Raw genomic sequence first — 21937 nt, 5'->3', positions numbered from 1 at the left:
CTCTTTTGATAGCCAATCTGATTATCAGATAATTTGTAATGGAAGAGGTAACAAATTAATCACTGATATTTTTAGGTTAGTGATTCCGCACATTTACTTTTTCAATGGATTTTGCATTTTTCTTAGTTGCGTTGCAGTTCTATTTAATGTTTGTATCTGTTGTAATTGTTCTTAGTAAAATTAGGTTAAAAGTCTCACTTGATATAGTGGCTATGACCAGATCAGGGACTGTGAAGTGATGGCAAATTATTTACTTCAGGGTCAAATATGACCCCAGAATTTCTTCAACAGTAAATTCTTGAATTCCCAAATCTAGCAAAATGGAAAGTTTTTTGGACCACTTATTGACTTACTCAAGTGGATGTCAAAATGATTTTTTTGCCTGGGACTCAAATGTGTCACCTATGCAACTAAGCTACTTGTATTTCACACTCTTGCATTGGACGAGGGATTAATTCTACATTCACTCATTGATTCAGGTCATAACTTGGCTACACCATCCACTGTAAGATGACTTTCTGGATCAACTGTAATCATGAAAGACCCAAATTTTGCTTGGGTCTTCTGTCATGGTGGTAGTGATAGCATTGTGCTAGATTAGAGAAAGGGATATTTTGCCATTTTCCTCGCATGACCCCAGCTGTTACTATGAAGGTAAATGTATTGACAAACAGAAGATAAGATGGTGTTAGGTTGTTATTTCTTTCTTTCAAAGCAAACAATGATTTAATTGTGCAAATAAATGTTTGGTATAATCTTATAGACATCAGGGAGGTATTGTTACAAGGAGGTCAAAGCTACAAAATTAAGTATTTGTGTGTATTAATTTTAAAAGAACACGCAGGAAGGTAAAGGTAGAGTGGTAACTTTCTTAGAATGACATGAAATAAATGTAATAGCAAAAAATTATCTTGGATCGGAAAATGTAGAATCCATAAGGGTAAAGGTAAGAAACAACAAATTGATGAAGACATTGAGGGGAGCAGTTTATAGACTCCTAACATTAGCTATGTTGTCAAACAGAGAATGAATCTGGAGGTCATGAGGGCTTGTTTGTTTAAAAAGTATATTGATCATGGATGACTAATCTTGTTAATAGGCAAAATCAAATTGGCAGAGGTAAGCAAGGGGATGCATTCATAATGCATTTCGGGCAGTTTTCTGGTACATTACCTTGTGGATCCAACGAAAGATAAGGCTATTTTGGATCTGATCATATGTACGAAGACAATTTTAATAAAACAACCTGAGTAAAAGATCCTGTAAGAAACAGTAATCATAACATGGTAGAATCTGGTATTCAATTTGACAGAGAAATTTTGATCAAAAACAACTGTTAAACTTAAATAAGGGTAGTCGCTAAGGAATGAGGCCAGAATTAGCTGGAGTGGACAATGAAAGGAGTTTAGCAGAAAAGACAGTTGATGAACAATGCCAACCATTTTTATATACATGCACATATAAATAAATATAAAGTGTGGAACAAGGACTTTTGAAAGGAGATAAAGTAACCACGATTAACCATGGGTATTGAAAATAAATGATATTAATATATTAAAATCAAATCAATTTAAAAGAGAAAATTGTACTGCTAAAGGATTTGGAACATTTTCAAAACCAAGGAAAGATGACCAAAAAAGAAATAGTGGGAGAATATAAATTTTGAAGCGAATCTAGCAAGTAATATCAAGGTGGACAGTGGGAGTTTTTTGTTGTACACATTAAAAGGGAAAGAGAAGCCATCGTAAACATAGCACAGTTAGAGATTGAGGCTGGGAAGCAGTGTAAAGTCAGAGCAAGTTTAATAAATACATTGCATCAGAGTTCACAGTATAAAACACAATTTCAAAAATGCAAAATGATCAAAGGGCAAAAGGGGGAGAAGAAATTGGCTCAGTGGTTAGCACTGTTGCCTCACAGCACTAGGGGCCAGGGTTTGATTCCCGCCTTGGGGAACCAATTGTGTGGAGTTTGCACATTCTCCCCATGGCTGTGTGGGTTTCCTCCGGGTGTTCCACTTTCCTACCACAATCCAAAGATGTGCAGGTTAGGTGAATTGGCTGTGTTAAATTGTCCATAGTCAGGGGTAAATATAGGGTAAGGGAATGGCTCTGGCTGGGTTACTCTTCGGAGGACCGGTGTGGACTTGTTGGGACCAAGGGCCTGTTTCCATACTGTAGGGAATCTAATCTAATCTTAAAAAAATAATTACAATAACTCACAAGTGAAAAGGTACTCTGGGAAACAAATAGGGCTAAAGGCTATTGCGTTCCCTGGACCTGAGAGGTTGTACACTAGGATATTAAAGGTAGTAGTTACAGAAATTGTGGATTTGCTGATAGTAATCGTGAAGCAAATCTTGCATTCTGGAAGGTAAGGGTTGAAAATCTTCCAATGTGTCACTCCTTATTAAAAAAGGAAAGGCCACAAATGAAATAACTACATGCTAGTTATCCCTCCCTGTCCCAGGGAAAGTTTTGGAATTGATTATAAAGAGCATTTAGAAATACATGGTTTAATCAGACTGAATCAGCATGGCCTCATGAAGGGAAAAGCATGCCTGACAAATTAATTAGATTTTATTTCTAAGAAGCTAACAAGCAGGATAGATGTTATTTTTGGATTTTCAAATAGATGTACGTAAAACCTCTTAACACTCATAGTGTTGGAGGTGTGAGGAAGAGAGGCTGTCATATGTGGACAGAGGATTGGTTAAATTAAAGAAGACAGGATTGGGATAAAGTGGGCTGTAATTGGAGTTCCATGGGGATCAGGGCTGGGACCACAATTCATTACAATATATATTAATGACTTGGATGAGGTTAGTGGCCTATTGGTATAATTGCTAGACTATTAATTCAGAGACCTAGGTAACCTTTGCAGACATGGATTCAAATTCCACCATGGCAGATGGTTGAATTTGAATTAAATAATCTGGAATTAAGAATCTAATGAGGACCATAAAGCTCCAGTCAGAAAAAGTGCTGTTAAGGAAAGCAATCTGCCATCCTTACCTGGTCTGGCCTGTATGTGACTCGGACCCAGGGCAATGTGGTTGACTTTTCACTGCCCTCTGGGCAATTAGGGGTGGGCAAGAAATGCTGGTTCAACCAGTGACTGCCACATCTCATGATGAATATTTTTTTAAAAAGTGACCACGAAGTAAAATAGGTTGGTAGGGAGAGGCAGCAAGGAGTTTGTCGAGGAATATAGCCATAAGTGGGCAAACTCATAGTTGGTTGAAATATAATGTGAAAAAAAATGAGGTTACCCACTTCAGTAAGAAGAATACAGGAATTTAATTTTTTTAAAACAGTGAAAGCCTGCAGAAAAGTGTAGCACAGATTTGGGATGCACAAGTCATTAAAAGCTAGTAAACAAGTTCAGGTGATGGAGAAGACAAATTTTCAAAAGGAATGGACTATTAAAATACAAGTCTTATGAAAATTTTACAAGAGGCGGTTAGGTCACATTGAGAATAGCGAACTGTTTTAGTTCGTTAGTCTAAAGAAAAATATGATGGCATTGAAGGAAGTCTAGAGATGGTTCTCTAGGTTGATTATGGTTATAAAGGGATTTTCTTGCGAGGGAGGTTAAGTAGATTTGGAACCACATTCAGGATTCTTAGGGACTTGACAGGGTAAATGTGAAGAGGTTGTTTCCCCTATTATGGGAGAGCCTAGGACCAGAGGGTATAATCTGAGTTAGGGGTTCACCCAATTAGGAGGAAGTTCTTCTGAGGGTAGAGATCTAGGGAATTCTTTACCACTGAGGATTGCAGAGGTTGGGTCATTTAAATATATTCAGGACTGAAATATTTATCGGGTAAGAGAATCAATGAGGTGGGGGGGAAAGCCAGGACGGCACAGAATTCGGGTCAGCCATGATCTCCATTCCGCTGGGCTGAATGGTCTGCTTCTGCTGCTATGTCTTATGGTTGTGATTCATTTCCCACAGTTTTGAATAGCCCATTGGCACTATAATATAATTTGAATCCAGCAGTATGTTCTCGCTCGAATAGCTATCTTCAGGAAATGAAAAAGCATACTTGAAGCATTTGAGGGGTTTAATAGAATGCGCACCTGTAACACACTGTTAATATTTTTACAAATCTGGCAGATCTTCATAAGACCATAAGACATAGGAGTGGAAGTAAGGCCATTTGGCCCATCGAGTCCACTATGCCATTCAATCATGGCTGATGGGCATTTCAACTCCACTTACCAGCATTCTCCCCGTAGCCCTTAATTCCTCGTGACATCAAGAATACTCTGCGGCAATGAATTCCACAGGCTCACCACTCTCTGGCTGAAGAAATGTCTCCGCATTTCTGTTCTGAATTGACCCCCTCTAATTCTAAGGCTGTGTCCACGGGTCCTAGTCTCCTCGCCTAACGGAAACAATTTCCTAGCGTCAACCCTTTCCAAGCCATATATTATCTTGTAAGTTTCTATTAAGTCTCCCCTTAATCTTCTAAACTCCAATGAATACAATCCCAGGATCCTCAGCCGTTCCTTGTATGTTAGACCAACCATTCCAGGGATCATCCATGTGAATCTCAGCTGGGCACGTTCCAGTGCCAGTATGTTCTTCCTGAGGTGTGGGGACCAAAACTGGACACAGTACTCCAAATGGGGCCAAACCAGAGCTTTATAAAGTCTCAGTAGCACAATGATGCTTTTATATTCCAACCCTCTTGAGATAAGTGACAACATTGCATTTGCTTTCTGAATCACGGACTCAACCTGCATGTTTACCTTTAGAGAATCTTCGACTAGCACTCCCAGATCCCTTTGTACTTTGGCTTTACGAATTTTCTCACCGTTTAGAAAGTAGTCTACGCTTTTATTCCTTTTTCCAAAGTGCAAGACCTCGCATTTGCTCACGTTGAATTCCATCAGCCATTTCCTGGACCACTCTCCCAAGTTGTCTAAATCCTTCTGCAGCCTCCCCACTTCCTCAGTACTACCTGCCTGTCCACCTAACTTCGTACCATCGGCAAACTTCGCTAGAATGCCCCAGTCCCTTCATCCAGATCAATTCAGGTTTTTCCCTACCTGGTTAGGGTGGGATGGGGGTGAGGGGGGTGGTGAGGATAAAAGAAATCTTGAGACATTAGTCAGTCATATCACAATCACAACTCTTTTTTTTCTTCAAATCCTTTTTTTAAAAAAAACACCCTGTATCTGAATGCTAAAATCTGATCAGTTTTTCCATGGGTTATGCCCTATCTAGATATTAATTTTGAGAGGTACTGTCTACAGACAACAGCGATGAACACTCTTACTACTTAGGCCATTCAGCTCACTGAAGCTGCTCCTCCTGTGTTCCTAAATGCAGTGATAATTCTGTTTTTTACAATATCCAGGTTTATTGAATGCTTCAGAATAAAAACTTGAACATCTGAGGGGAAAAAAAACTAAGAACACATACTTCAACTGGTTTAGAAAGCAGTTGCCAAGCCTGATTTCCAATACTTTGTGCATACGTTGAAGACAGTCAACTTTCACGAAGATGTAGTGTGCTTTGGATGGCAATGTAACTAGTTTGGTTGATCCTCATGATTTCTGTCTCCATTCCAAATGAAAGTTACCTCATACATCTTGCTTGAAGGAGTTGGATCATAAGCCATTTCAGCTAAAAATAACTTTTCAGCAGCAGGTCTTGAAGAAATGCAATAATGTCAAATAGCTTGTTTTTCCCCCTCAGTGGTTTTACATTATGTCCTTTTGGAAATAAAAATGATGCAACGCCAGTAATACAGGGCTGTTGTGGTACAGTGGTTATTTCCCTTGCTGTGAGCCAAATGTTCGGGTTTCAGGTCCCACCTGCTCCATAGGTCTGCCATTATGTGTCTGAACGGGTTGATGAAAAATGTATCAAAGCTAGCATGGCATTCATAACCAAATGCATTGTCTTTTTATAATGACAAACACAACTTGAAGCATTAAGTGACAATTAAAGCTTGAGTTAAAAATCTAAATTCAGTTTACTAGTGTATTTTTTTATATTTTAAACATGCAGTTGCTTGGAAAATTTCATTATTTTAATTGCTGCTGCAAACATTACTAACTCATGATATGATATTTTATGGTCTGAATATTTTTATTCTATCTTGTGCAATCTAGACTGAGTACGAAGAACAATCTAGAAGAAGATAATTTGTGAACTTTTGCAACCTTTTGTTTTCTTTTAACTATTGTGGATTGCTTCTGGTTTACTTAAATGTGGGCCATGCCTGCAAGCCATGTAATTTTGCAGTCCTTGTGCATTTCTCTAATGGATGGCTCTGCAGTAGCTGTAATATTCTTGCAAAATGGTGCTTTTTACCTCGGCTGAAATGACATTTCAATGGAAGACGTTTTCTCAGTAATTTCATGCAGTTTTGCCTTTTCTCTCTCTCATTCCTTTTGATGACACAAGGATTGAACATTTTCTTGTGAATTAAATTGTGGATCTGATTCTACTTTGCAAAACTGCTGTGAATACAATTTCAGACATTTCACCTCTAATATTATTTAACTTCTCATATTCTTTTTTTTCCCCTGTCAGTTTTCTTCATGTTTATTTGCTAATTCATCTATAAATAAATTAATGGCCTACCTTGCAGAAGATGTGTATATACATCAATTTTGCTACGCTGGATGATGTAAATATACTCTGAAATAAGAACTCAAACAGAAGCAGATGTTGGCCAACAACCCCCTTGAGCCTGTTGTGCCGTTCATAAAGATCATAAACAGATCTGACCCTGATCTCAACTCTTTTCCTGTCTGTGGCCATAACTTTTTTGATTCCATCTCTGCCTGAAACATTTTCAAAATTTCAGTCTCTGCAACCCTTGGAGAATTCCAAAGATTCACAGTATTGAGAAGAAATTCTTCTTCATATCCATCTTAAGTATGAGGTACCACATGCATAAGCTTTACCTCTAGTTCCTGATTCCCATGAAAAGAAACATCTGACAGCATCTATCCTATTAAGGCCCCTCAGAAATTTGTTTTAGCAATATTAACACACATTCTTTTAAACCTGTACCGGTATAATTCTCAGCTTTTTAACTTTTGATCTAAGATAACCCCTTCATCCCAGGTATCATATCAGAAAACTTTGTATTCATTGTCTGAGTGCGAATCCCTGTATAAGGAAACACAGCCTTTCTCGTGATCTGGCCATGGTTTTGCCAATTCTCTGCACAGTTGTTGCAAGACTCCTTTCTCTTTATGCATTTTTTTTTCCCTTAAAATGAAAGGCAGCATTCTATTTGCTGTACTTGCATTTCAGATTTTGTGTTTCATGCAAGAAGGTGCGCAGAATCCTCTATCACAGTGCTCTGCGGTATGTGTCTATTAAGTAACACTCTACTTTTCAATCTTCACACAAAAGCAGATGAACTCACATTTTTCCACATGATATGTCATCTGTCAATTTTGTTTTGCCCAGTCAGTTGACTGCAGGGGGTATAGGCCAATTCTACACTCTCCTTTTGTAAGAATTACATTTCATCCCAGGAATCCATCTCGAGAAATTTGTGCACCACCTCTCATATCACGTACACTCGGATAAGTTGAATAAAACTGTACACGAAACATTAGGCTTGAGCTCACCAAGCTTTCCTGTTGCATTGCAGTGCCCTGCAGTAAAGATTAGCTTAACTTTTGCCTGTCTAATTACTGGCAGTACCTGCATGTCCGCTTTATGTAATTTCCAAGCGTCTTCAAATGCTTATAAATGCCATCATGTTCCAAATGCTCCCTTTTTAAAGTGGTGGTGCTATCCAAGGAAGAAATTATTTTAGGGGAAGCAAATCCAAGATTAGAAATATATTATTTGGACAGTGAAGGGCACCTTGGTAATTTAAAACAGTTGTAGCTGTGGAAATAGTTTTTCACAAGTAATTTGAAAATAAACTCTTGGCTAATATTTTCAGACCTGAACCTCAACGAAGAGCCCATCCTGCTACAACAGAATCTGAAGTGCAAGAGCCAGAGGATGAAATTTTGGGATCTGATGACGAAGAACAAGAAGACCCAAGTGACTATTGTAAAGGTGAGTTTGTTTCAATCTGAATTGTTCTTTTTTATATTTTCTGTTTTTGATATGAGCGTGTCACTGACAAAGCTAGCATTTGTGGCCTTTGAACTGAGTAGCTCGCCAAATCGTTTCAGAGGCAGTTAAGAGTGAACCACAATGTGGGTTTGTAGGGAAAGTGATGACCCACAGATTGGTGGAAATGAACTTCTTCAAAAATCTGAAATTAAAAGTCAAATAATGCACATTAAATTATTGTTGATTGTAAAAGCTTATCTGTTTCTTGAATGTACTTGCCTGACCGGCCTACATGCGACTCCAGATCCACAGCCATGTAGTTCATTGTTCACTCTTGGCAATTAGAAATGGGCAATAATTGCTGACCTACCTAGTGACTCCGATATTCTATGTATGAATTTTTAAAAATATCTAAAGAGCTTTATTCAACCAAAAGAGTTTTGACAGTCAGTTGGTATATAATTCTGTCAGATTATAAGGTCTATTAGTATCACCAGCTTGAGATCACCAGTGGGCTGGTGAAAGCAGCCCCTCAAGTCATGGTGACAAAACTTTAATTTATCTCTGCTCTTTATCTATCATGTGTTTCCATCTTGAATGTAAGATCATTGGCTTCTATTATATGTGTGAAAAGGTTCTTCTTGGTGTCAAAGCTCTTTGTCATTTCCCAGTTTTTGCTTACCATGAGCTTTGCTTTAACTGTCGCCTCATGAAATGGCATTCTTGGTAGATTGGCAAAGGTTGTATACCTCCAAAACTGCAAAGTTGACTTTATTCTAATTGTTCTAATTATTAAAGTTCTTTTTAATATATTTAACTCAGTGGAAATATATTTGTTCAATCAAATGGCCACATGGAATATCAAGAACTTATTAAATTTTGAGTAAATTTCTCCTCAAATACTGCGATCTACTACGATGTCCCTGTAGTCATTAGAGGGTGTGATTGAGAAGGCTCTCTGCTGCTAAGTCTTATTTAAGGCAAAGTTCTATTACTAATTAAATGATTTATACTGTAAATAAATATAACAGTATGTATGCACTTGCACTAAGTAATAGAAATATATTGCATGTTTTTTTCCATTGATTATGTGGACCTCTTGATTTATTTTGAATAAATGATCAATTAATCCACTCCTGTTTCCATAGATGCCAGATAATAAAATGTTTACCGTATCCCTCTTTGCTTGAATGAGTCCTTCATCTCCGAATAGTATACCCGATTTAAGCATTTCCATTCCATGTGATGTTTTGTGAGTCTCTAAAGTGTCCCATAAATATTTCCATTCAAAAGGAATGGCTGGGTTTTTTCAATAAATAAACAATTATTTATTATATCTGATCTAGAATTGAGTAAAGTAATAAGGAGAATAAGAAAAGTGTGCCAGAGAATTGGAGGGTTTCCGTTAGAATCTTATGGCTTAATTGTCGATCATTCAGCTTGGCATTAACTAAAGTGACAGAGGCATCATTATTAATGAATGCTTTGGAGTAATAAAAATTAACCAGTCCAGTGGTGAACCCATATGCATTTAACACATATGGTATGGACACTGGTATTGGTAGCGCAATATCTGAGTTTGCAAATGACCTCTTGAATGCCTTTAGAATGATGACGGATAGTTTGTTTACATGTGGAAAATGTTATAAAACGTTTAATTTAAAGAAACTGAGCTGATGTATAAAAATGAAAAACAACAATAAAACAAAAGCGGAGAGGAAGAACTGGGAAATATAAAGATTAGGATGCACAAATCTTTAAAAATAAGATTCCATCAAAACTTGGATGATTTATGGTACAAATGCTGGTTAGTATGTCTTTCACAGCAAGAAATGCTATCCCGGAAAGTTAGAGCATGCCATTGCATATTATATGTGTTGCAATTGTTTTGAGGGTTTCTGCATTTATTGTCTTTTCAGACACTCATCAATATTCCTCAAATCTGTCTGCTAATTACTTGAAATCTATGCTCCTGTTTATTGACTATGGGTCCGTTGCATCCACTCTCATAGCTGATGTGTACTTTTACTTTAATGGTATCCTCATTGCATTGATGTGCAGACTTCTTCATCACTGTAAATGAACCACCTATGGTCAGTTCAGGTGCTGGAGATCCAACTGTTAAGTGACTCATAATGTTGCAGCATAATGTAGTAACAGAACTGCTTTGTGCTCGACTGTATCAGCTTTTCAAATAAATGGCTGTTGCAATTACCTGAAGAAATTAATTTTGTCCCATTCTGCTCAACTGTTTGATCATAGGTCAACTAACCAATCCACACAATCAAGTCTGTTATCTTGTTTGCTAGTGCCGGTGAGGAGGGTTTAACCTAGTATGGCAGAATGTGGGAACAGGAGCAGTTGGTCAGCGTGTCAGGAGAAGGTACAGGTTAATAGGATGATCAAAAAGGGCCAATTAAATGAACAAAACAGGGCAAGAAGTGTACTGAGCAAGATAGGAGGAAGAAATAATGAAAAGGTGCTAAAGGATAGGATAGAGTGCACAGCCAAAGTTAGAGTTTTTAATACAGATGCACAGAGTGTAAGGAACAAATTTAAATGGGCTTAAGGTATTCCATGTCATTCAAGTTGGAAACTATGATGTCATAGCTATAACAGAGTCATGGCTGCAGGGTGGACAGGACTGGGAACTAAACATATAAGATTATAAAATAGAGGGATAGAGAAAATGGCAGAAGGGATGGAATAGCATTGTTGATCAGAAATATAATCATCTCTATGGTGAGGGAGAATGTAATAAGGGGAAAGCACTAGTGGAGAACTTTGGGTGGAACTGAGGAATCATTAAGCAACTGAAACCACAATAGGTGGCACATATAGATCATTGGTAGCAGCTGAGAAATGCTGGGTTATATAAATGCTGAATTTTGAGAAGATTTGTAGCTGGGGTTGAGGTTCTGGATGTAGGTTTGCTCGCTCAGCTGGAAGGTTCGTTTTCGGACATTTTATCTCCATACTAGGTAATAACATCAGTGAGCATCTGGTGAAGCGCTGGCGTTATGCCCCGCTCTCTATTTATGTGAAAGTGGGATAAAGCACCAGCACTTCCATTGGAGGCTCATTGATGATATTACCTGATATGGTGTCGAAATGTTTGAAAACAAACCTTCCAGCTCAGCGAGCAAACTTAGATCCATAAATGCTGAATTTAGGCACCTGTGTAGCAAAAGCAGAGTAGTGTTAAGGGGAGATTTTAATCCGAACATGGAATCACAGAGACAGAAAAGCACCTGCCCGGAAAGGCTAGAAATGTCTAAAGTGTGTCTGGGAAAGTTCCCTGTGGCAGTGGACCTTAGGTGTGAGAAGAGGACAAGCAATATTAGATTTAATAATGAGCAATGAGCCTGATTTAATTAGTGACCTAGTTGTTAGTGAGCATTTGTCAAATAGTGATAATAACATTGATAAACTAAGATTGGATACTAGAGTTTTAAGTAAGACAGACTTTAATGGGATGAGGCAGAGACTGTCCACAGCATCTGGGAGGCTCTACTACTAGGTAAACAACTGAAGAACAGTGGAGGGTGTTCAAAGGAACAATTGACACTACTCCGAAGTAGTTTGAACCTATGAGGAGGAGAAAGGTCACCTTCCAAAAAATGCAACCATGGACATCTAAAAGAAGTAAGCATAAAATTAAAAGAAAGGGCTTATAAAAATGCATTGATCCCACCAAATGAGACAAATACAAAGAGCAATAAAAGACCACAAGCGCCTTAAGAATGGCTAAAAAAAAATTATGAAAGGAAACTTTCAAGAGAGATAAAAGACCACAAGAAGAGATTTTAGTTATGTAAAGGGAAAGCAGCTGCTTCAGAATACTATTCACTCTTTGAGAGTGGAAATATTGTCAGTGAAAATGGGGAAATGGCAGACTTGACGAACTGTTTACATTGCTTGAGTATTCCCACCAGAAAAGGAGGATACCTTGCCGAAAGTCCAAAATAACTTAACAATAGACGATCAGGGATAGGGCACAGAAAATAGTCAAGAAGGCTAATAGAATGTTGGCCTTTTGAAGCTGTGGAGCATAGGAATGCAGATGTTGTACTACAATTACACAAAATCCCAATTAGCCCACACTTGAATTCTGAGAGCAGATCTAGCCACCTGTTAGGAAGGATATTGGACCTGGAGAGAGTTCAACACAGGTTTGCAAGGTTGACAACTGGACTTCAGGGTTAAGTTATGAGACAAATTAGGCCTTTAGTCTCTAGAATGTTGAAGGATAAGGGGTGATCTAATTGAGGCCTTTGGGATATCAACAGGGAAAGGCAGGATAAATAACAATTAAACTATTGCCATTGGTTGAAGATTCTAGAACTGGGATACAGTCTAGGAATTAGGGCCAACCAACTCAAAAGAGATATTAGAATGGACTTCTACACTGAGAGTGATGAAGGTTTGGAACTCTTCTTCAAGTGACAGTTCATACTAATACATGTGTTAAACCTAAATCTGAGGTAGACAAATTTTTATTAAGGAAGTTATCAAGGGATATGGATCCAATGCAGGCATGTAGAGGTCAGCCATAGATCAGCCATGATCTTATTGAATGGTGAAGCAAGCTCAAGGCGCTGAATGGTCTATCCTGTTCCGAGAAATAAATGATTGTACAATAAATCAATGTTGAAAGCACAGAAATTTGATTCTTAGGGAATAACTTTAGAGGTATCCAGATGACTTCTAATTGATAACTTCCAGTACATATTGTGTAAGTTTGTTTTTGCAGTTTTTTTTAAATTTTAAGTAAAACTTGCTTTTAGATTTCAGGATAATGCACCTTCCCACTTGTCACTTGTTTCTCATCTCATGACTTTAAAATTGTCCATTTTACAATGTTAGATTATTTTGGGAGAAAATACTTCATTAGCCAAATCATATACTCTACTCAAGTAGACATTTTGACTTTGCCCCGATCCTCAGAGTGATATTCTAATTTAGTCCATATTTTTGACTGAAGACTTGCATGTAAGTTGATAGTTAAACCTACTTAGGCTTAATACACAGATTCACTGGACCGTTTGTATTGTAGGAAATTCAACATTTTGTTCTTTCCTGTACCGGAATGTTGCTGTGTAGGAGATAAAATCCAAGCTATTTGAAATTGGGTTTCATATTTAGATGGTTAGGAAGTTTCCTGTTGGTGTCCTGCTTGACGGTAAGCTTTTTGTAAATTATTCAGTTAATCCATGACTTTTTTTTTCAAATTAATTTGGGTCTTTACAAATAATATCAGTCCCTTGACTACAAAATGGCCAAAGCTGCAACCTGAATGTTCAAGAATATATGTCATTTGCAAAGGATAGGAAATTAGGAAAAGACAGAATGGTAACGATTAATTGTGAAATTGGTATGAGACAGGTGATCTTCATTTTGGAGGTCGTGGTGCAGAATTGGTTTGAGTAGAGATGGGAAATAGCCAAAGCAAAAAAAAATCAATGATTTGTAGGTCTCATAGCAGTAACCTCATATACAAGGGTTTACAGGAAGAAATTATTCTGACATGAGAAAAATGTGATAATCATGGGTGATTTTAATCTACATGGAGTTTGGAGAAATCAGAATAGTAAAGATAACTTGGGTGAAGAGTTCATGTTTTTAAGACAGTTTCGAGGGAAGGCATATTCCAGAGCCAAGTAAAAATCAGGCTATATCAAATCTGGTAATGTGCAATGAGATGGGATTCATATCGCTCTCTGTGAAGGTATCCTTGAGTAGCAGCAACCTTAATTTAATAGAATTTTTTCATGTTCAGTTTCAGAGAGGTAGAATCAAGGATTCAAAGTTTAAACAAGGGGATTTATGAGGATATGAACTGGGAAATTAGATCATGGGTGACATCAGTAGAGACGCAGTGGCAAATATTTGAGGAGGTGTTTCAGAATACTCAAAAGATGCATTCCGATGAGAAACTCCAAAGGAAGGATGCACCACTGGCTAACTAAGTAAGTTACAGATGCTATCAAATTGAAAACGCTTACAATTCCGAAGTTAATTGACAGGTCAGAAAATTGTACAGAGCATGAGAATCATTAAATAATGGCAAAAAGAATAAGGGGAAAAATTAGAATTTGAGAGAATGCTGGCTAGAACATCAGAAAGAGTACCTGCCAGTATTTGGGTCAAATCAATATAGGTCAAGTAAGAGTAGCAGAAATTTAAATTGGAAATCAAGAAAATTTCATCCTTACTATCATGATACAGATAACATCCCAAAAATAATTGAGGTGAACAAGAAGGATTAAATTAAAACAACAACATTCATCATAGTCATGCAGCACGGGAATAGACCTGTCTGCACCAACCAGACATCCCAATCTGACCTAGACCCATTTGCCAGTATTTGGCCCACGTCGCTCTCAACCATTCCTACTTGTATACCTATCCAGATGCCTTATAAAATATTGCAATTGTATCCACCTCACCACTTCCTCTGGCAGCTTGTTCCATGCATGCACACCTTCTGCATGACATAGTTACCCATCAGGTCCTTTTTAAATCTTTCTTCTCTCACCTTAAAACTACACCCTTTAATTTTGGACTCCCCAAAGATAGTGGCTATTCGCCATATCCATGCCCCTTGTGATTTCATAAATGTCTGTTAAGGTCACCACTGAGCCTCTGATACTCCAGGAGAAAACAAGCCACAGCCCATTCAGCCTCTCCCTGTAACACAAACCCTCCAGTCAATCAACATCCTTGTAAATCTTTTCTGCACCCTCTCAAGTTTAACAACATCTTTCGTATGGAAGGGTGACCCAAAATATCTGCAGTATTCTTAAAAGTGGCCTCACCAGTATCCTGTACAGTCACAACATGACATCCCAACTCCTGTACTCCATGCACTGACTAATGAGGGCAAGCATGCCAAATGCCACTTCCGTCAACCTGTTTACTTGTGACTCCACTTTTCAGAACTATGCATCTGCACCCCTTGGGCTCTTTATTCGATGCCACTTTCCAGGCCCCTATCATTAACTGTACAAGTCCTGCCCTGGTTTATCTTACTAAAGTGCAACACCTCACATTTGTATAAATTAAACTTCATCCACCACTCTTTGGCCCATTAACCTACCTGGTCAAGGTCCCGTTGTACTCTGTGATAATCTTCTTCACAGTCCACCCCACTACCTATTTTGGTGTCATTGCAAACTTGTGAACCATATACATCCTATATTCACATCCAAATTATTTATATAAAAGATGAAAAACAGTGGACTCGGCACTGATCTGTGTGGCATTCTGCTGATCTCGGGCCTCCAGTCTGAAAAGCAGCCCTTTACCACCACCCTTTGTCTTCTCCTTTCAAGTCAATCTTACATCCAGTTGGCTAGGTCCCCTGGATCCCATGTGACCTAACTTGATTAACCATCCTACCAAGCGGAATTTTGAGTGCTTTGTAGCCAGCATCTACTGCTCTGCCTTCATTAATCTTTGTCATCTCTTCAAAATACTCAATTATGTTAAGACTCCATTTTATCATCAGGGAAAGGATACTGAGGGAAGTATTTGAACTAAAAGCTGACAGTTCCCAGACCCTGATCTACTTCATCCTGAGCTAATGAAGCATTGATTTTATTTTCCTAAAATTCTTTTGATTCGAAGAACAGAACATTTGATTCAAGGACGTCTGGTGACAAAAACAGGAAACTACAGGCCAATTAACATAACATTTGTCATAGGGGAAATGTGATGGATTGATTCTTGACCAACGCGAGTTGAATGTTGGGAATAAGTAGGAATGTGGAGTTGGCGCGAGATCAAGTTAGCCATGGTGCTATTGTAAAGCAAAGCAGGCTCGAAGGACCAAGTGGCCACCTTATCTTCATTGCTATGCCAATAAAAATGTCTGGATACTCCAGGGCAGCACATACTATGCCATGGCTCAATAACTGGGTTTCAGTGCTTTAACTGGCTGGCTGTGTTCTGGTTTGGGGCAGGCTTGTGACTGTGTCCCTTCTGATACTTGGTGGATCAATGTAGTAATTACAAACCCTAATGTTTATGATAAAATCAATTTTCAGCTGTTTAACTGTGCAAACTTATCACTCTCAAATGTATGGGCATACTTTTCCAAACTAGCCAATAAAATATTTTGTTTCATTTTGCGATCAGTGATATTCAGATAAATGAGTAGAAACTGTGGGGGGAAAAAATCTCTAAACCAGGACTATTCATGTTAGGATTACTGTTGTGTCAGAATAATAAGTAATAGTCCCCAATTATTTCAGTTTGTCCTCAGGCCAGTATTAACGTAATGGCTCCAGTTCATGGGTGTTATGAAATTTGGGTGACAATAACAGACATGAAAGCAGTACGTCTTTCTGTGTTAATAGGTGATTTTTCTTTGTTCCTTCAGAAGCACTGGGCAATCCCTAACATTTCCACAGTGTTATTAGGGCATTAAGGAATACAAAGTAAAATTGGATAATTGTAGTTAAGTCACAGGTTTAGTTGAATTTGAAGGGTTGCATGATCTAATCTATGAAATGAGGTTTTACATCTCGGGTATGTGAAAATTCATTTAACTTGGTAAATGGTGTTGGCCTGCTCTGAGTTAGTCAAGTCTGCCTTTCCTGAACTCTAACTTGGTTTATTTTGGAGAAATTCCTCTATTCTTGCATTTTATAAACTAGCAAAAAACAATCCTGAAGTACTAATTTTCTTTTGCTCTCAACTAACAAATATATACTGTTCCTTTTTTGGATGTTTCAGGTGGATATCATCATGTAAAGATTGGTGATCTTTTTAATGGAAGATACCATGTGATTCGAAAGCTGGGATGGGGCCATTTTTCCACAGTTTGGCTATGTTGGGATATTCAGTAAGTCATCTTGAACTCAATCATTTAAATCTCGGTGAATTTTCTGTAGTGGCTTCCATGATCGCAGTTTTGAGCACGACTACTGGCAAAGTTTATGGATTGGAACTCAACTGGCATTAGACCAATGTATGAAAGGTTTCTTTTAAAAACTAACTTGGATTGAAGCTATATTTAACTGTGGCAGGTCTGTACAACTGTTTGGCTTCAATTCACTGTTGGTTTATTGCAAATACAGTGCTATAATTATGCCTTTTACAGAGCATGGCCTGTATGAAGCTGATGTATGATTTGCAGGTAATTTGCAAATTCTTGTTGAAGGCCTAGTATATTGTATTCTTTTCACTTGTCTCTGGCTTTGTCTTGCTGAACCATTGAATCTAGAGTTATGTAAACATATCTTGTGTAAGTTGATGAAGAGAGTCTTGCCCATTATTCCCCCACCTGTACTACCACTAAAGTAATTGGTGCTCGATCAGTTGAAATAAATCAAGTTTACACTTGATGGAGTCAGTTGAAATTTAGTCAAGAGGAAGGTTCTGGTTTCTGGAGTGTGTTTGTATTTGAAATTGAAAAATGTGTCCTATGTTTCTGTTTAAATTTAAAGAAAACTTTGCTTCAAGATATTCTTGATTAGCAAACTGCTAATTGTGTAAGTACGCAAATGATGTTTGTGCATCCAAAGATGCAAGATTGTTTACACTGTGTGCTTATGTGAAAATGGGTATTAAACTATTCTTCTTGATTTAGAGGCAAAAGGTTTGTTGCCATGAAGGTTGTCAAAAGTGCAGAACATTATACAGAAACTGCTCTGGATGAAATAAAACTACTGAAAGCAGTAAGTCTGTGTTTTCATTTTGTACATATATATCTACTGGCAGCAACATAAATAATAAAGGTTTCAAAATCTTATCACAAACTATCTTTCTGTCATTGTGGTTTGATATTCAGACTGGTTGCATTTTTGTGAATCTTATAATATGTCACTTATAATATGCCTGACTATGTTACTTTAAAGGAGTCCTGTAGACAGGATAGTGAAGATGTTTAGTGCGCTTACCTCTATTGGTCAGTGCATGGAGTATTGAAGTTAGGGGATCGTGTTGCAACTCTATAGGATATTGATTTGACCACTTTTGGAGTACTGCATTCAGTTCTGGTCTCCCTGTTAGAAAAAGGATGTTGTGAAACTTGAAAGTATTCAGAGAAGATTTACAAGGATGTTGCCAGGGTTGGAGGATTTGAGCCATAGGGAGAAGCTGAATAGGCTGGGGCTGTTTTCCCTGGAGTGTCAGCGGCTGAGATGTGACCTTATGAGGTGTATAAAACCATGAAGGGTATGAATCGGGTGAATAGTCAAGGTAGGGATATCGAAAACTAGAGTGAATAGGTTTAAGGTGAGAGGGGAAAGATTTAAAAGAAACCTAAGGGGCAGCCATTCCATGCAGATGGTAATGTGTATTTGAAGTGAGCTGCCAGACGAGGTGATGGAGGTTGGTACAATTACAATGTTTAAAAGGCACCTGGATAGGTGTATGATTAGGAAGGGTTAGAGGGATATGGGCCAAATTGGACTAGATTAATTTGAGATAGCTGCTTAGCATGGATGAGTTCGACTGAAGGGTCTGTTTCCATGCTGTAAATCTGTCTGAGTCATCAGACGTGGTCTGTTCAGGTACAAGTGGAAACAACCATAACCAGAGAACTCGTACCACTTGAAATCCTGACAGTTGTGCATAAGGTCAAAAGAACATCTAAGGGTGCAAAAATTCTCTCTATTTTGTAGTGATTCTTAAATCCATATAAGCATTGCCTCAAGAACTGGAGTTTCATCTGATATTGATCTTGGAGTTTGAATGTAAAGAAAACTAGGGCAGGATTTGTTTTTGCCACTTTACCAGTTAGTTGTTATATCTTTGCAGGGCTGATTTAACTAAAAGTAGTCCCAACTGTTTGCAACCAATGTAAACTCATTACTCCTCTGTAAACACTTTATACAAAAAAACTTTGCCTCACTCTTGGATCTTGCTTGTGAAATTCACTAACATAGCATATCGTTACAGGTAAATGATGTATAAAATATTGTTGCTGAAAGTGTACTGTTTTTGCAGTTGTCATCGGACACTTGAATTCTGTATTTAGTGCATTTTGAGCACTGAAATTTGAAGGATGTTTTGAGCTTAGAATATGGAGCTCTTTTGCTAGAAAAGTGAAGGGTTTTTAATTACCTTATTAAAACAGGAAAAGAAAATGCTTCTCTGAAGGGATCAAAAGCAAGAGTGTTTATTCGTAAACTTGGAACTAGGTAGTTAGGAACAAAATCACCTAACATGTCTTTATCCCTGAAACTTGTCAGTCACAAAAGGCTGCTAGTGTAGTATCATTGAATTCCTACAGTATGAAGGCAGGGCATGCAGCCTCTGAAGAATATCCCACTCTTAACCCTATCCCTGTAACCTTGCATTTCCATTGGCTAACCCCCTGAGCCTGCACATTGCTGGACACTATATGGGCAATTTAGCAGGGCCACTATACCTAGCTGCACATCTTAAGACTGTGGAAGGAAACTGGAACATTCGGAGGAAACCTACATAGACACTGGGAGAATGTGCAAACTCCGCACAGACAGACAGGAACCCGATTCCCTGGTGCTGTGAGCCAGCAGTGCAAACTACTGAGCCGCAGTATAGAAATGGATGCTTTACTTTTATAAAAGCTATTAGCTTATGTTCCTTAGTTTCCAGAGACTGCCAAGAAATGGATTGAAGGACTTGAGGTATAAATTAGCTTTAATGTAGTTCAAGTGTAGAATTGACTACTGCTATGAACATTGTAAGGTAATCAAGGTAATTTCTAGATTTGGGCATTTAATTTTTATTTTCTGGTAGTTAATACTTTAGGGTGTAGGTTTGCTCGCTGCGCTGTAGGTTTGATATCCAGACGTTTCATTACCTGGCTAGGTAACATCATCAGTGGCGACCTTCAAGTGAAGCGAAGCTGTTGTCTTCTGCTTTCTATTTATATCTTTCTCCTGGATGGGGTTCCTGGGGTTTGTGGTGATGTCATTTCCTGTTTGTTTTCTGAGGGATTGAAAGATGGCATCTAGATCTATGTGCTTGTTTATGGCGTTGTGGTTGGAGTGCCAGACCTCTAGGAATTCTCTGGCATGTCTTTGCTTAACCTGTCCCAGGATAGATGTGTTGTCCCAGTTGAAATGGTGGTTTTTTCATCCGTGTGTAGAATCATCAACATCATCAAAAACACCAAAATAGAGGAAGATGAAGCAATGATCTCATTCGACATAACAGCACTGTTCACCTCCATCAACATCAACCTAGCAAAGGAAACCCTCTCCACACTTTTAGAACAGACCATCACGCACACACCAGCCACCATCAATCACAATACCAATGAAAACATCATGAAGCTAGTGGACATGTGCCTCACCACCCACTTCACCTTCAACAACATAATCCACAAACAACCCAACGGCACACCCATAGGATCTCCACCATCAGGATTCAGAGCAGAAGTGGGAATGCAAAGGCTAGAACAAACAGCCCTGCCAATCATTAAACCAAAAATCTGGGTTCGCTACGCAGATGACACCTTTGTCATCACAAAACGAAACAAGATAGAAGAGACATTTAACATCATCATCATCAACACCCTCACAGGCATAAAGTTCACCAAGGAGGAAGAAACTGACAACAAACTCGCATTTCTGGACGTCACTGTAGAAAGAAAGGACAAGGGAGAATTACAAACCTGCGTATACAGAAAACCGACAAACGCTGACCAATACTCAACTACACCACCAACCATCCCAACACACACAAACTAAGCTGTATTAGAACACTATTCCAACGAGCCACCACACACTGCAGCACAGACGAACTTTGAAAAACAGAGGAGAACCACCTATCTGACGTATTCAAGAAGAACGGATACTCAAAAAAACACAGTGCACTGATTCGTCAAGAACAAACCACGACAAGCAGACAAAACACAGCCAGAAACTCTAACCACCTTACCATATATCAAAAGTTTCAGAAATGACAGCCAGACTACTAAGGCCCCTCTGAATCCTAGTAGCACACAAACTCACCAACACTGTCAAACAACTAACAAACTTAAGACCCAGTACAACCCATGGACAAAACCAATGTCATCTTTAAATTCCATGCAAGGACAGCCACAAACACTACGTAGGACAAACAGGAAGAAAGTTAGCCACCAGGATACATGAACACCAGCTAGCCACAAAAAGACACGACTGCCTCTCCCTCAAAGCCCTACACACGATGAAAACAAACACCATTTTGACTGGGACAACACATCTATCCTGGGACAGGTTAAGCAAAGACATGCCAGAGAATTCCTAGAAGCCTGACACTCCAACCACAACACCATAAACAAGCATGTAGATCTAGATGCCATCTATCAACCCCTCAGAAAACGAACAGGAAACAACATAACTACAAACCCCAGGAATCCCATCCAGGAGAAAGATATAAATGGAAAGCAGGAGACAACAGCTTCGCTTCACTTGGAGGTCGCCACTGATGATGTTACCTAGCCAGGTAATGAAACGCCTGGATATCAAACCTATAGCTCAGCGAGCAAACATACACCATAAACCTCAACCTGAGCTACAAACCTTCACAAACCTTGCTGTAGTTATACTTCTATTTCCAGTATCTATATTAAACTTTCACAAAAAATGAGTTTTCAGAAGTTTAAGAAACATGTTCCCAATCATTTTTGCCAACGATAGTGCCGTGTCTTAAAAGGATTTTTCACTTCTGTTGGCTGAAACCATTCCTCTTGAACTGGTTATTAGGAAGTAAAAGCAAACTCAACAATGAAACTAGATTTGATCCAGTAGAGATTCCCTGGTTCCCTGTGTTGAAAATCATTTCTTAAAAATTACTTTAATTTTTCACCGCATTAATAGATATTGCATCAAAGATGCAATGGGTCCAAAAGGCTCTATTAGTATTTAATTTTTATGTTGTTCCACATTTTGTCATTTGGCCATTT

At 38.4% G+C, this 21937-nt stretch overlaps 1 protein-coding gene across 1 annotated transcript in view; it reads left to right on the top strand.

The window, feature by feature from the left end:
- Positions 1 to 21937, top strand: part of LOC132828388 (SRSF protein kinase 1-like) — an 81969-nt gene that overhangs the window by 34808 nt on the left and 25224 nt on the right. Inside the window, exons 3-5 of the mRNA XM_060845452.1 lie at positions 7931 to 8049; positions 16789 to 16897; positions 17645 to 17732. Coding sequence (XP_060701435.1) covers positions 7931 to 8049; positions 16789 to 16897; positions 17645 to 17732 — 316 coding nt within the window. The remainder of the gene's footprint in view (positions 1 to 7930; positions 8050 to 16788; positions 16898 to 17644; positions 17733 to 21937) is intronic.

Source organism: Hemiscyllium ocellatum, chromosome 26 (genome assembly GCF_020745735.1).
Source record: "Hemiscyllium ocellatum isolate sHemOce1 chromosome 26, sHemOce1.pat.X.cur, whole genome shotgun sequence".
In the NCBI taxonomy this organism is placed as follows: domain Eukaryota; kingdom Metazoa; phylum Chordata; class Chondrichthyes; order Orectolobiformes; family Hemiscylliidae; genus Hemiscyllium; species Hemiscyllium ocellatum.
This window is presented reverse-complemented; position numbering and strand designations above follow the sequence as displayed.